Source organism: Topomyia yanbarensis, chromosome 1, assembly GCF_030247195.1.
Source record: "Topomyia yanbarensis strain Yona2022 chromosome 1, ASM3024719v1, whole genome shotgun sequence".
Taxonomy (NCBI): Eukaryota; Metazoa; Arthropoda; class Insecta; order Diptera; family Culicidae; genus Topomyia; species Topomyia yanbarensis.
The window spans coordinates 201,753,738-201,766,566 of NC_080670.1; the positions used below are offsets into that span (position 1 = coordinate 201,753,738).

At 41.7% G+C, this 12,829-nt stretch overlaps 2 protein-coding genes across 11 annotated transcripts in view; one reads left to right on the forward strand and one right to left on the reverse strand.

Moving 5' to 3' along the window:
• The first annotated feature begins 1,397 nt into the window (after window positions 1-1,397).
• LOC131676473 (replication factor C subunit 5) lies at window positions 1,398-2,819 on the forward strand. The gene is made up of 4 exons (XM_058955537.1): window positions 1,398-1,640; window positions 1,696-2,146; window positions 2,206-2,420; window positions 2,477-2,819. The coding sequence occupies exons 1-4, from the start codon at window positions 1,544-1,546 to the stop codon at window positions 2,704-2,706; spliced, it is 993 nt and encodes a 330-aa protein (XP_058811520.1). The 5' UTR covers window positions 1,398-1,543; the 3' UTR covers window positions 2,707-2,819.
• Window positions 2,820-10,930: 8,111 nt separating this feature from the next.
• Window positions 10,931-12,829, reverse strand: part of LOC131688421 (leucine-rich repeat flightless-interacting protein 2) — a 109,856-nt gene continuing 107,957 nt past the window's right edge. For all 10 annotated transcript variants that reach the window (XR_009305235.1, XM_058972690.1, XM_058972681.1 and 7 more), the window contains one exon: window positions 10,931-12,638. Coding sequence is in view for 9 of the 10 variants with exons in the window: in XM_058972690.1 (XP_058828673.1) it covers window positions 12,528-12,638 (111 nt within the window). In the remaining variant the exon portion in view is untranslated. The remainder of the gene's footprint in view (window positions 12,639-12,829) is intronic.

Here is a 12,829-nt window from a genome sequence, read left to right on the forward strand (position 1 = left end):
GAAAACATGATTCATGTTCAAACATGAAAACATGATTCATGTTTGAACATGAAAACATGATTCATGTTCAAACATGATTCATGTTTGAACATAAAAACATGATTCATGTTTGAACATAAAAACATGATTCATGTTTGAACATGAAAACATGATTCATGTTTGAACATGAAAACATGATTCATGTTTGAACATGAAAACATGATTCATGTTTGAACATGAAAACATGATTCATGTTTGAACACGAAAACATGATTCATGTTTGAACATGAAAACATGATTCATGTTTGAACATGAAAACATGAATCATGTTTGAACATGAAAACATGATTCATGTTTGAACATGAAAACATGATTCATGTTTGAACATGAAACATGTTTTCATGTTTTCATGTTCTAACATGAATCATGTTTGAACACGAAAACATGATTCATGTTTGAACATGAAAACATGATTCATGTTTGAACATGATTCGTGCTTGAACATGAAAACATGATTCATGTTCAAACATGAAAACATGTTTGAACATGATTCATGCTCAAACATGAAAACATGATTCATGTTCAAACATGATTCATGTTTGGACATAAAAACATGATTCATGTTTGAACATGAAAACATGATTCATGTTCAAACATGATTCATGTTTGGACATAAAAACATGATTCATGTTTGAACATGATTCATGTTTGAACATGAAAACATGATTCATGTTTGAACATGAAAACATGATTCATGTTTGAACATGAAAACATGATTCATGTTAGAACATGATTCATGTTTGAACATGAAAACATGATCCATGTTCAAACATGATTCATGTTCAAACATGAAAACATGATTCATGTTCAAACATGATTCATGTTCAAACATGAAAACATGATTCATGTTTGAACATGAAAACATGATTCATATTTGAACATGAAAACATGATTCATGCCACTAGACCTAAACCGACAATTCATGTTTTTCTTATGCCAAAACGGAGTCAGGTTCTTACCCTAACTTCTGTTAAAATGTATTAAACTGACAGCGATTGGGATTAGAACCTCGCTGAATCAGTTTTGGTGTCAAATCAGATCAGTTAAAATCACCCTAATTTCGATACATCGAAAGTGGCGGATCAATAAAGCTTTATGGTTTACTATTCATAGAATGCATAGTTAGCAATAATTTCGACTACAAATAACTGTAAGGTGAGTAATTCAAAGAAATGAAGAGCAAATTCTGGATTTGTATGCATTTTACTTGAATTTGAGATGCAAAACCTGTTTAAACTGACCAAAATACTTACGTTACCCTAATGTGGTTCATTTCGAACCGCAGCATAATTGGATGAACACTGGTCTCATAAATGAATATCGAGCCGATAGCATAACTAACGCTACTGAGGCAGCTGTCACAATGTTGGCGCGAATTGGGCGTGTGTTGTTTTGAATCTCTTGGTAGTAGCATAGTGACCACCAGAATATCAAAACAAGAATAATAGAATTACAATTTCTCCCTAATAAAGTTATTAAACTACTCCGCTTACAAAAAAACGCTATGCTCAAAGACGGAAAATCAAACCTACCGTGGGTAGAAAAGTACCGACCGGCCACCCTGAACGATCTCATTTCCCATGAAGAAATCATCTCGACAAGTAAGTTCTTTAAACACTGACTGTCCAATTTATTTACCATAATAACTTGTTTTAGTTAACAAATTCATCCAGGAAGACCAACTACCCCACCTGCTGTTCTACGGTCCCCCGGGAACGGGAAAAACCAGCACCATCCTGGCATGCGCACGGCAGCTGTACAAACCGCAATCCTTCAACCAGATGGTCCTAGAGCTGAACGCTTCGGACGATCGTGGTATCAACATCGTCCGGGGTCAAATTTTGAACTTCGCTTCGACCAGAACCATCTTCAGCGGTGGCTACAAGTTGATCATACTGGACGAAGCGGATGCGATGACCAACGATGCGCAAAATGCGCTCCGGAGGATTATCGAAAAATATACCGATAATGTGCGGTTCTGTATAATTTGCAACTATTTGAGTAAGATCATTCCGGCGTTGCAGTCCCGTTGCACTCGGTTTCGATTTGCGCCGCTTGCAGCGGAACAGATTCTGCCTCGACTGGAGCATGTCGTGGAGGCTGAAGGGTAATTATTAATTTAAACCATTAGAATTATGGGAAGATTTCCATCGGTTTCAATTGCAGCATTAAGGTCTCCGAAGACGGCAAAAAGGCACTGATGACACTGGCCGGAGGTGATATGCGAAAGGTTCTGAACGTGCTTCAGAGTACCTGGATGGCCTACAAGGACGTGACCGAGGATAATGTGTACACCTGCGTGGGTCATCCGCTGAAGAGTGATATTACGAACATTGTTAACTGGCTGCTTAATGTGGAAAGTTTTAAGGAAATTTTTGAAAGTTAGTATCTGTTTGAGGAATGCAGATTATATTAATTTATTTGATACTTCTTTCAGAAATTCAGGAACTTAAAACCAACAAAGGTCTCGCCCTTGAAGACATCCTAACCGAAATACATCTTTATGTGCACCGGATGGAGCTTCCGCCTAGGGTTATGTCCCAGTTGCTAATCAAAATGGCAGCCATCGAAGAACGGTTGGCCGCTGGATGTGTCGAGAAACCGCAGATGACAGCTTTGATTGCGGCGTTCCAGATCGCTCGGGATCAGGTCATTATTGAGGGATAGTTTTGTTCAAACTGAGAGTACAAATGCTACTAAAAGCGGATGGGAACTAAAAAAGCTGATGTGGATTTGATTATTCCTTTTTTCACAAATAAACTGGCGTCTTACGCATTGGAGTTGGACTGATTTTTGTACAATTGAAGGAACTTATCAGATTTGCCTGCTGATTTTGTTTAACTAAACGGTTCCTATAAGGATTCTGCCAGGGAGTTGCTCGTTAGACTTTGCCAGTGCGTTCGAAAACCGCTCAGTCATAATATATGTACTCAATGGATTCGCTGTAAAACGATATTTACACGGATCTATTCGTGACTTTCGAGAAAAAACCATGATATCACGGCAGCCAGTGCTCATGAACAACTTCTTCGTTGATTTCGTTTCTATATGGAAAGCAACTTTAAATCTGCATTAAAGGTTGTCCCACATCTGCATTATTCCTCGGTAAATCCAGCCTTCAGTAAGGAAGCCACCTCAGTCCAGTAATGTTTCTCCTCTATTTTAATGACAGTGATCCCGTCTTTCTTGCGCGGACGGCATGAAGATTTTTCTAAGGAAACGGGACGATCTTCTTCAGTGGGTGTTTTTTGTACGAGACGGATCATTACGACCAACATTTAGATCTGGTATGCACCTTCCTTAATCTATGTGTAATATCAACTATTCAGAGTGGGTTGGACAGCTTTAGTACAATATGGTGTGATTTAAACAGAATGGTTTTAATCCCGAGCAAAGGCTTCATTGTCACGTTTAAGCACGATTCAGACGATACATCAGCTTCCGTCAATGTCAACGGAACGTCACCGTTCCGTCAGGATAAGTTACATGCAGTTAAATGGAGGCATTCACACACAACATCATCGGCACGGAACGTTTTGACGTACGGCATGTGTGAACGGATGCAAGAGAAAAGTATTTAACTCATCCTGACGGAACGGTGACGTTCCGTTGACGTTGACGGAAGCTGATGTATCGTCTGAATCGCGCTTTATGCGGAAACGTTAGCCGATCCAGTCGATCTTTATTTTGTTCTACTCGAGTATTTCAAGACAATCTTACGTTCACCTATTGCAAAAAGAAAAGCTTACATTGGGTCCTATTCTCATATTCACGTCACCCAGTGACTAGAAAAAATTTCCTTCTAGGCACTAGTTGACGTGACTGTGAGAATAAGTCCCATTTTATCGTTTCGTGGTTCCCTGTGTTGTATCTCGTCGGTAAAGGCTCGGCGTGGATGCGAGGGTGGCCCGTAGACTTTCGGATGATCTTTTGTCTTGGGTGTGCTTCGGGGAGTCGGTGTTTGGCGTAGCAAAGTTAATGGGCCGCGGGAGAGCCTCGCCTACACCTACTAAGACGAAGGGACCACTGTGCGCATTTATGGTGGTTGTTTGCCTCGAGTTGTAGTGGTTGTGTGATGCTTGTTAGGATAACTTCCGCCGCACCCGATCCGAGTGGGGCGGAGGGTCCGTGGGGTGTTACACAAAATAGTTCGGCGCGTGTTGTGTTCGTGGTAGTGTCCGTGGAAGTATCCTAGATACGAGGAGCCTCATATCGCTCAAAAAGAAGACAAGAGTTTCACCGTTCGAAGGTTGGCGAGTTCAGGCCAGTTCACCAGAAGGTATTCTACAGTGGACCTTGTTTGGAATGTTGGACTCAACGATGGATCGGTCTTGGTGATGCTGTTTTCATGGGTGATATTTGTGTGACTGATTCGTAATCGAGAAAAGGGTTCCTACTCAAGTTTGGAACTTTACTTGGCGGGACAGAATGTGTGAAAAAGCGGGCTTTATCAAGCTGGGCAAGATGCGCCAATGTATGATAAAGTGGTAAGCGATCAGCAAAATGACAAGACAATCTGCATATTGAATTAAATTATGGTTTGTTATGTTTGCACATAATGGTTAAGATAATGTTCATATTGAATTAAATTATAAAATTAAATTATGGTTGAGGTAATTGTGATAAGCGTGCACGGCATACCCGACAGAAGAAGGTATGCAAGTATAAACACTCGCTTGACAAAAACAAATTTGCGAATCGTTTAGACCTGAGTGCATATAAGGAGAGTGACGACACTGTCAAAATTGGAACAATGATTTTTTGTCAGTGTCATTCCAAACGAGACAAATCCATATATTTTGAGAGGTCATTTGTTCGTTTGGAATATTACTGACAGATAATCATGACAGTTGTCTTCACTCTCCTTACATACACTCTGGTTTAGACAGCATTACAGAGCGGCGTCTTAATTGTTCAAACAGTGCCCGGGAAAGCAACCACAGCGCGGGTGGAAAACAGTGGAAAAACAACCGCCACAATCAATGCAACGGCAAAGCAGCAGACTCACTGGCAGCAACAGGGCGGTTATTGTGAAATTTGTCGGATCGAGTGTGATGTGTTGGCGATCCATCGCGGAAGAGCACGGTGCATTTGTAAAGAACGACTAATTTTGCGGCGTAGGATAAATCAATCAGTGACGGTGGTCTGGAATAGGAAGCCCTCATGCGATTCCCGGGATCACATGATGACGACAGCCAACATCATTAAGGTGAGTGCACCTCTTTTTACCTCCTTCTAAGAACCATATGTGTTTTGGGGCAATTTTGGGACACGATTTGGGTATAGTCAATTTTCATTTTACATGTTCATTGAGGTGATTGTAATTAGCGTGCACGGCATACCCGACAGAAGAAGGTGTGCGAATAAAAACACTCGCGTGACACGCAAAAATTTGTCTGACAACAAAGACCGGACTTATAGGTAAAACGCGGGCAATTGACATCCCTATCTCTGCATACAGAGTTTGACAATAGACTTTTCTACGGCTCATGTACGTACACACGTCACGTGACATAAACACTACGTCACTAGTTGGTGGAAAATAATAAACAAAGCCGGCAAAAGCAAATAGGATTGTTTTCAACCAGGAAGTTGTAGAAGTGTTCGTGAGACCGGGCGACAAGAACTCAATAGAGTTCTATGCAAATGATTTCACTCACACTACTTGGGGGTTTGTTTTCCTCCAGCTGTCATATGTAAAACTGTCAGTCGATTTAAGCGTTTGAAATCGCTTGCCTAAAGCATTTATAATGGTGTTTAAATGCTCTGTGTCACTGTGAAACTTATTGTGGAGACTGCAATACCTGTTGGATTCGATCCACCTTGCAAATAATCCGACCGAAAAGCTTTTTTTTCTTTGTTTTCCTCCAGCTATCAGAAATTATGACAGGTGGAGGAAATCAAATCGTTGAGCACACTAATACAGTTACAGATTGTCAAGTACTCTATTGAATACTTTACGCTGACGTCAGAAATGAACTGAGTGTTCATTTTTGACAGTTCGCTTGTACTGTTTACATGGACTTAGAAAAATTCTTTGCGATTTGCTTCGAGCGAATCTAGTCGTCCACAAATTTTTCTAAGTCCATGTAAACAGTACAAGCGAACTGTCAAGAAAAGTGAGGTTAACTGTGCCAGTAAAGAACCTAATAGGCAACATCGTTTTTCCACCGATCGATGGGGGTCAGTTTGACAACGTCAAAATCGCTTGAAATGTCATCATCAAACAACAGTAGCAGTAAACAAAAGAAAATAATACACTTTCTCTGATTTGATGTCAACTGATAGTGCTCCTCGTTCGTATTTCGAATTAATTTTGTTACAAAGTTCTTAAGTTAATTACGAAAATATGACATCACGTCACCCTCTTGTAAAAACGTCAAAGGGACAGAAAAAAACGTGAAAAAGGAGAGGGAGCAAGTGCGTGTTGTTTACGTCGTCGTAATCGGCGCTAGTCGGGGTTATTTCGTGGAAATTCCGCATTTTCGGCATCTTTTTGCGTGAATGCTAGTTATTCTGGTAAGAAAAAGTGATTTTCCCACAGCCGGCAAATCGTTCAAGTGAAAGCACGGTTCTCTTGATAGAAAATAAGACGTCCCTATCGCGAACGACACGTGAACCTGGCAGAGGCGTTACACATCATTTTCATCGGGGTGCAAATCAATGGGTCACCGATGTGCCGCTCGGAACAGTGGTAGAAAAAGGAGACATAAAGACTAGAAAGTGTAAAGTTATCTACAGCTACTGGGAAAACAAACTGGTTGAATATTGATTGCGAGATGAACGGAAGAAAAGTCGGTGTGTTCCCATACAATTTGGCCGAAGCAATTGAATGAGCCTTACCAACTTCGGCCAACCGTAGGATTGGCACCGGGACGACTAGGAAAAAGCAATCATAACGGCGAGGAAAAATCCTCAAGCGACTCCTGAGATCATATGATGACGACGGCCAACGTTATTAAGGTGATTGCACCTCTTTTTAGCTCCTTTGAGAACCATTTGGGCTTTGGGGCAATTTTGGGACGGGATTAGGGTATAGCCATCTTTTATTTTACACCGTTTCTTCAATTACAGCATCATCAACGTGTAATGCTTTCACGAAGGGAAACCCGAAGATGAGAAAGATGCAATTTACGCACAGCTGGACATGAACTCCCAGATGGGCCGGGTGACAATGTATAAACCGGTGATTGGGTCGGACAATCTGCTCACTGTAACAAATTAACAATGGCCAACGATGTGTAAACTTCGTAGTCTTTCAAGAAAGAGTAGTCCAAAGCACCTTCTTCCCCCGCAAAGGTTACCTGGAGATCACTTGGTCAACGAACTGAGAACCAAATCGACCACGTCCTAATCAACGGAAAATTCTTCTCTGACACACCTACCGCCGTGCGAACTTAGTTTCGTATCATTACCTGGTGGCGGTCGGCATTTGCTTAAATTAACGACAGTGTACAATACTCGTGGAGCATGGACGCCGAGGTACATCATCGAGCAGTTTCAAGACGATCGTGCTGCTGAAGAATGTAAGTAAGGGTTTCCCCACTACTTGGGTTATAGTTGGTTTGCCTGGCGGACCCTATTTAACAGGGCGGCCGTGCTTCCGCCAGAATTTCGGATTTTCGTATACAAACAAAAAAAGTAAAAAAAAAATTTCCTACTCTACTGATGCTGATGCAGGCGGTTCCTTCCATCAGGTCGAGACATCAATGGCCGCGTACTCGTTCGGCTTCCGTTGGCTGCTTCGTGTTACCACTGAGAACTGACATACAAGTAAAGTTTTCAACTTGTGTAAGAAATTAAACAGTCGCTTTGAATTGACAACAGCAAGTAGCAACTTGCCACCAGTCGGCGCTTCGATCGGCCAGCAATCGCTATACGGGACTTGTATACAAACTGGGATACAATAGTGACTCACGCATGCGAACCTGTATGCGATGGTGATTTTCAACGTATTTTCCTTTAAATGTTTACACAGGTTTTTCGGGAAAGTTTGTTCTAGCTTATATGTCTGTTCTCTGTGGTGTTACAGTCATGTTAAATATTTGTTGGCTCAATATTAATTAAACGGTGATCGGTGTGTACGCGTGGGCAAATTCGACAACCAGAGGGCGAACGATTCCACCCATCTGACAAACGTCAATGCCAATCTGACCAACGTCAATGTCAGAAAGCGAAAGAAAAAGGGAAAATATCATTCAGTGAAACACGAGTGCGAGTGACGGTCGAAGTCCGTCGGGTGTGCGACCGGCAGCGCGTTTTTCCGGTAGTCGGCACCGGTAAGACAACCTTCCTCATCCTCATCGCTTTCGCTGCAGGGCACGGTTCGCAACATCGACCTTCTTTGTCAAGTTTTTTACCCCGCAAAGTCGTGTCTGAAAATGGAAAATGTTATCCTAATGAGTTTGGGTGCTAACATGGCCGCGGCGTGTGAATTATGCACGGGAGAATAGTCGCTCAAAGACCCTCAAGGTAGTTTAGCCAAGAAATCATTGAGTGAAAGGGTTTTGCTAAAACTTAAGTGCCGTGTTCGCTTTACTGGTGGTGCCGTTTCTCGGAGGCCATTTCTTTCGTGAGCGGAGCACGCTTTCTTCGCGAGTACTCTGCTAGTGTGAGTTAACGCTGCGAATCAGATGAAAAAGCAAGCAAGTGCGAACACAGGAAGATTGTTTGCGGGTCCCGCGGGAAGTTCCAGCATGGCATTCGCGGGTCCTAAGAAGTGGACGAAGATAGCGAAGCAGCACGTCACGGAAAGCGGAGTTCGATGTAAGGCCAACTTCCAGTATTCGGAAAGCCACATGAAGGGCACGTGGATGGCTCAATGCAATTGGTCCACTGATGACGAAGGCACGGCGATGACGTCAGCGATTATCAGGCGATCATTGGCGATCTAGACCAACAGAATCGTTCACAAAAGCTAAAACAAACAATATTTACAAAAACAATTGATCGATCATAAGGAACAGCAAACAGTTACATAAACTAGGCAACTAGAGACAGCGCTTGTAACGGAAGAGCAACTAAGCGGCGGACCAAAATACAAACTGTCATAAGGAGCACTGCCGAGGCAGTAGTCGGTACGGGAGTTTCGAATTAAGGAAATGACTAGTTGAGAAGACTGCCGCATCGTACGAGAGCGAACGAGGAACGATACAGTAAAGCATGGAATGGACAAAAATCGGTATTCCGGTGAAAAAGCACCTACAGGAAGATCGGGATACCGAGGCAGCTGTACCGCATTTATGACACGGAAATTCTACGAGAAGACGCAATCATTCGCATAAAGGCTGTTCCTTCTAACGAATGCTTGCAGGGTGGAAGCAGTACTATGACGAACATTTAAATGGCGAAGCAGTAGACTACGGGAGTAGCGCAAGAATCACCAGCGCAGCCAACGTCGGATTCCCAGTTCTTGATAGGGAGAAAAAACATTGGCTACAGCCCTCCGCTGTGCGATTTTATAGTTCTGGTATGAAGAGATACCAAAGGATGGAGGGAGTAGTATTCTCCATCTATAAAAAAGGGTGATTGATGAATTCCACCGAACGTTACCAAGAAAGTTCGTAGGGCAATATCGAGTAGGTTTTACTGATACCAGCGCCACTACGGACCAAATATTCGCAATTTGACAAGTCCTGCAACAATGTTCCGAATACAACAGGTCCACTAATAACCCGTTCATAGATTTCAAAGCCGCAAATGATACAATCGATCGAGATCAACTGTGGCATATAAAGCACGAAAATGAACACTCGATTCCTTTTGAAACTTGGAAAGGGCTACCGAAAGGCTTTCTTGTCTACTGTTCAACATCGCTTTGGAAAGTGTGATAATAATAGCGAGGATTGACGCGAGCCTAACAATTTTCCATTTTCAAGTCTTGGCTCAAAAAGAAAAAAATTAAGTCTTTACAATGAATCATCTGTCTATAGTTTTTTAGAGCAACAAAAGAGATTGCAACGCGGTGATCGTCAGAGTTACACTGTTTTGATTCAAAAGAACATGATAATTTGTCGTGGCGAATGGCGTTGCTCTTTTTAGTATTCTTGCAAGAGTGCTAAGATTCCTCGGGCGCAGTTTGAACACGGGGCATGGTAATAGGTCATGTGGACCTTCTCTCCATAATAAGCACTCCCATTGCAAGAGTCATTCTCACGATTCTTTGCGCGTTTGTCGCACCGAGCTTTATTGCTACAATAACCACGCCGTCGATTTCAACTTTGTGAGCTGGTATGTAGACGCGGTAGTCCTTCATAAAAGATCTGTCGCAAGCTACGTCAGTTGCTTACTTTAGACAGAATATCACAATTCTAAGCTTATATGGGGGAACTTTCAAAAGACTCCGTCAAGGACGCTAGAAGATCATGCTGCGGCCCCGATATTCCATCTGGTAATCGGGTTTACTTTGGGGTTTCGGAGAACCCTTTTACCGGGCAAAATAGGATAGTGCACGAAATTAAACATCTACAAAGTATTCATTAGACCGTTTGTCATCTACGTCCACGAAACCTGGACTGGCGGAGGACCAATGCGCTCTTAGTGTTTTCGAATGAAAGCCGCTACGAACGATCTACAGTAGGGTGCAGATGAAAGACGGAATATGGGGACGGCGTGATAACCATGAATTGCAACAGTTGCTTGAAGAACCACCCATTGTTCGACAGGCGAAAATTGGGCGACTGCTGTGAAAATGACGAACGACAACCAGGTAAGGATGGCTCTCGAAACTCCTCCGACAGATACAGGGAGAAGAGATGCACAGCTAGTGAGGCGTGGCAACCAAGTTGAAGGAGATCTAAAAAGTATTCGTGGCCTGAATTGGAGATGACTTTTTGTATTCATAGCCGGATATGGACCCTTTCGGAATGTTCGTCCAGTAAAACCGCCTCAATACAGGCTGCAGTAGTTAATTATATATTTTTCTTCATTTTACCCCCGGATCGCATTATTTTATTACACACGCCTTGTTTCGTTTTGCTGTTGACCAATAAACTTTTTAATTTCATTTAGGCTCAAAGTCCCGTTGGTAATCTAAACGTTCCGTCTTTATAATATACCTACGTTTCTTTCCAGCGTCCTAGAACACTTCTCGCTTATAACTAGTATTAACGCTCTGTTTTTTTAAATGATGTAGTTTGTTTGCTGTCACGGTTCAGCAAATTTTGTTCAATTTGTGTGGATTTACAGTGGATTCCCCCCGTAATAGTAAGATTAAGGATTAAACAAAAGCAACAAGCAGGAGTTGACCGTTGATTCTTTTTATAATATTACAGGAAGGAAATCTGACTCCGATTGAAAACGTACAAATTAACTCGAAAGGAAAACTTGAAACAAACGGGAAAAATAAAAGTTACAAAAATATGGCAGTTCAAGAGTATGTAAAAAGTTTATCTAATTGTGTGAAGCTCAGTTTGATCTCGCAGACGATAGACGCGATTCTACGCAATAATGAATGTTGATTTGTTTTACAAAGTAGTTAACAAATTAGGAAGGCGTTTGAGAGACATTATTACACAGGAACCAAAGAGTATGATCGATTAGTGCCAATAGAAAAGTCGGGTCAACTTGTCTTCATGGACTTTTTAACGACGAATTTTGTTGTTGCTACTTTTTATATTGCTTCACCAGCGCTTGTTCATCGTGTAGCAGTTGGTTTTCGGTTTGGCAAACTGTTCAATCTGCACTAAAAAACATCTATCGTTTCTATAGCTATTTTTTACGTTGGCATTCTTCTAGATCTAGCTTTTAGATCTAGATTACTTTTTTGCTCGATTCTCCGCGATTTTTTTTCCTAACAGCTATGTGTTCAATAAATTAAATATTTAAAATGTTTCCTCGCTCAAATTATACCTACTCAGTTTAGATATACACAGTTCCTGTTACCGGCCGGGCCCCTAGAAGTTCCTAATCTCTGCGGTTTCAATTTACACTAATCTGTTTAAATATATAGTTAATAGTTTCAATTGTTTACAAAAAACGAGAACCTATGATTTCTGCAATTTGCTATACAAGCCTACTAACTGGTAAGTGCAATTTCTAAGTTGTTTTTATTTTCATTTCTCACGAGCAAAGGTAATAACTAAGTCATCATTATACAACGTCCTACTAACTAACACATTCAGCGGATGTTTGCGGTTTTGGACTAAATTTCCACCCCGGGTTACAGGCTAGCTACTAAACTAACAAGTTGTCTTGGGTAAAGCCGTTAAAATCAAATAGGGTAGGTGGTAAACTTGAAGGCAACTTGAACCTTTATAAAAAAACAAATTAGCATGCTTTAAAAATTTACACAATGAATACAGCAGGATTTGGCTGACGGCACGACCTGATGAAACCGGCTGAAAACAAACTCACTGAGCCGAACCAACTGGTACAAACACAATGATGAAAGCTCAAACACAGTGTATGATGAGACGGTTTTGATTTTGATGTGTAACAATAATAGTTGGTTGTTTTTTTTTTGTTTTTAGGTCGATTGAAGCAGCCTATCAGAGGTCCTTCAGAAGGGCACTTTTCGCGTTCTTCAGCTTGTCCAGCCGCTTCAGCAGGTGATTGTTGCAGGTTTCCACCTCCTCCAGCCGGTCCATGGCCTCACGGTTCTGGAAGTGATGAGAGAGGATTGGTTAGTCGTTAGTGTCGGTGCTATAGGGTAAGCAGCTTGTTTGAAGTTTACAACACTGGTCAGTGGGAAACTCTCGCAGCCATGCTTTTAAGAACAATTCTTCTCGCGGGTGCGTTGTGATGGTACGAAGGTTCGGCGTAGCGCAAGTAAGGGGGCTCGAAAACAATG

Excerpts from the sequence above, each read along its gene's own strand:
- LOC131676473 (XM_058955537.1), top strand. The coding sequence starts at position 1,544 with ATGCTCAAAGACGGAAAATCAAACCTACCGTGGGTAGAAAAGTACCGA. Across the intron at positions 1,641-1,695 it reads TGAAGAAATCATCTCGACAA|TTAACAAATTCATCCAGGAA; the intron begins GTAAGTTCTTTA and ends AACTTGTTTTAG. Across the intron at positions 2,421-2,476 it reads TTTTAAGGAAATTTTTGAAA|AAATTCAGGAACTTAAAACC; the intron begins GTTAGTATCTGT and ends TACTTCTTTCAG.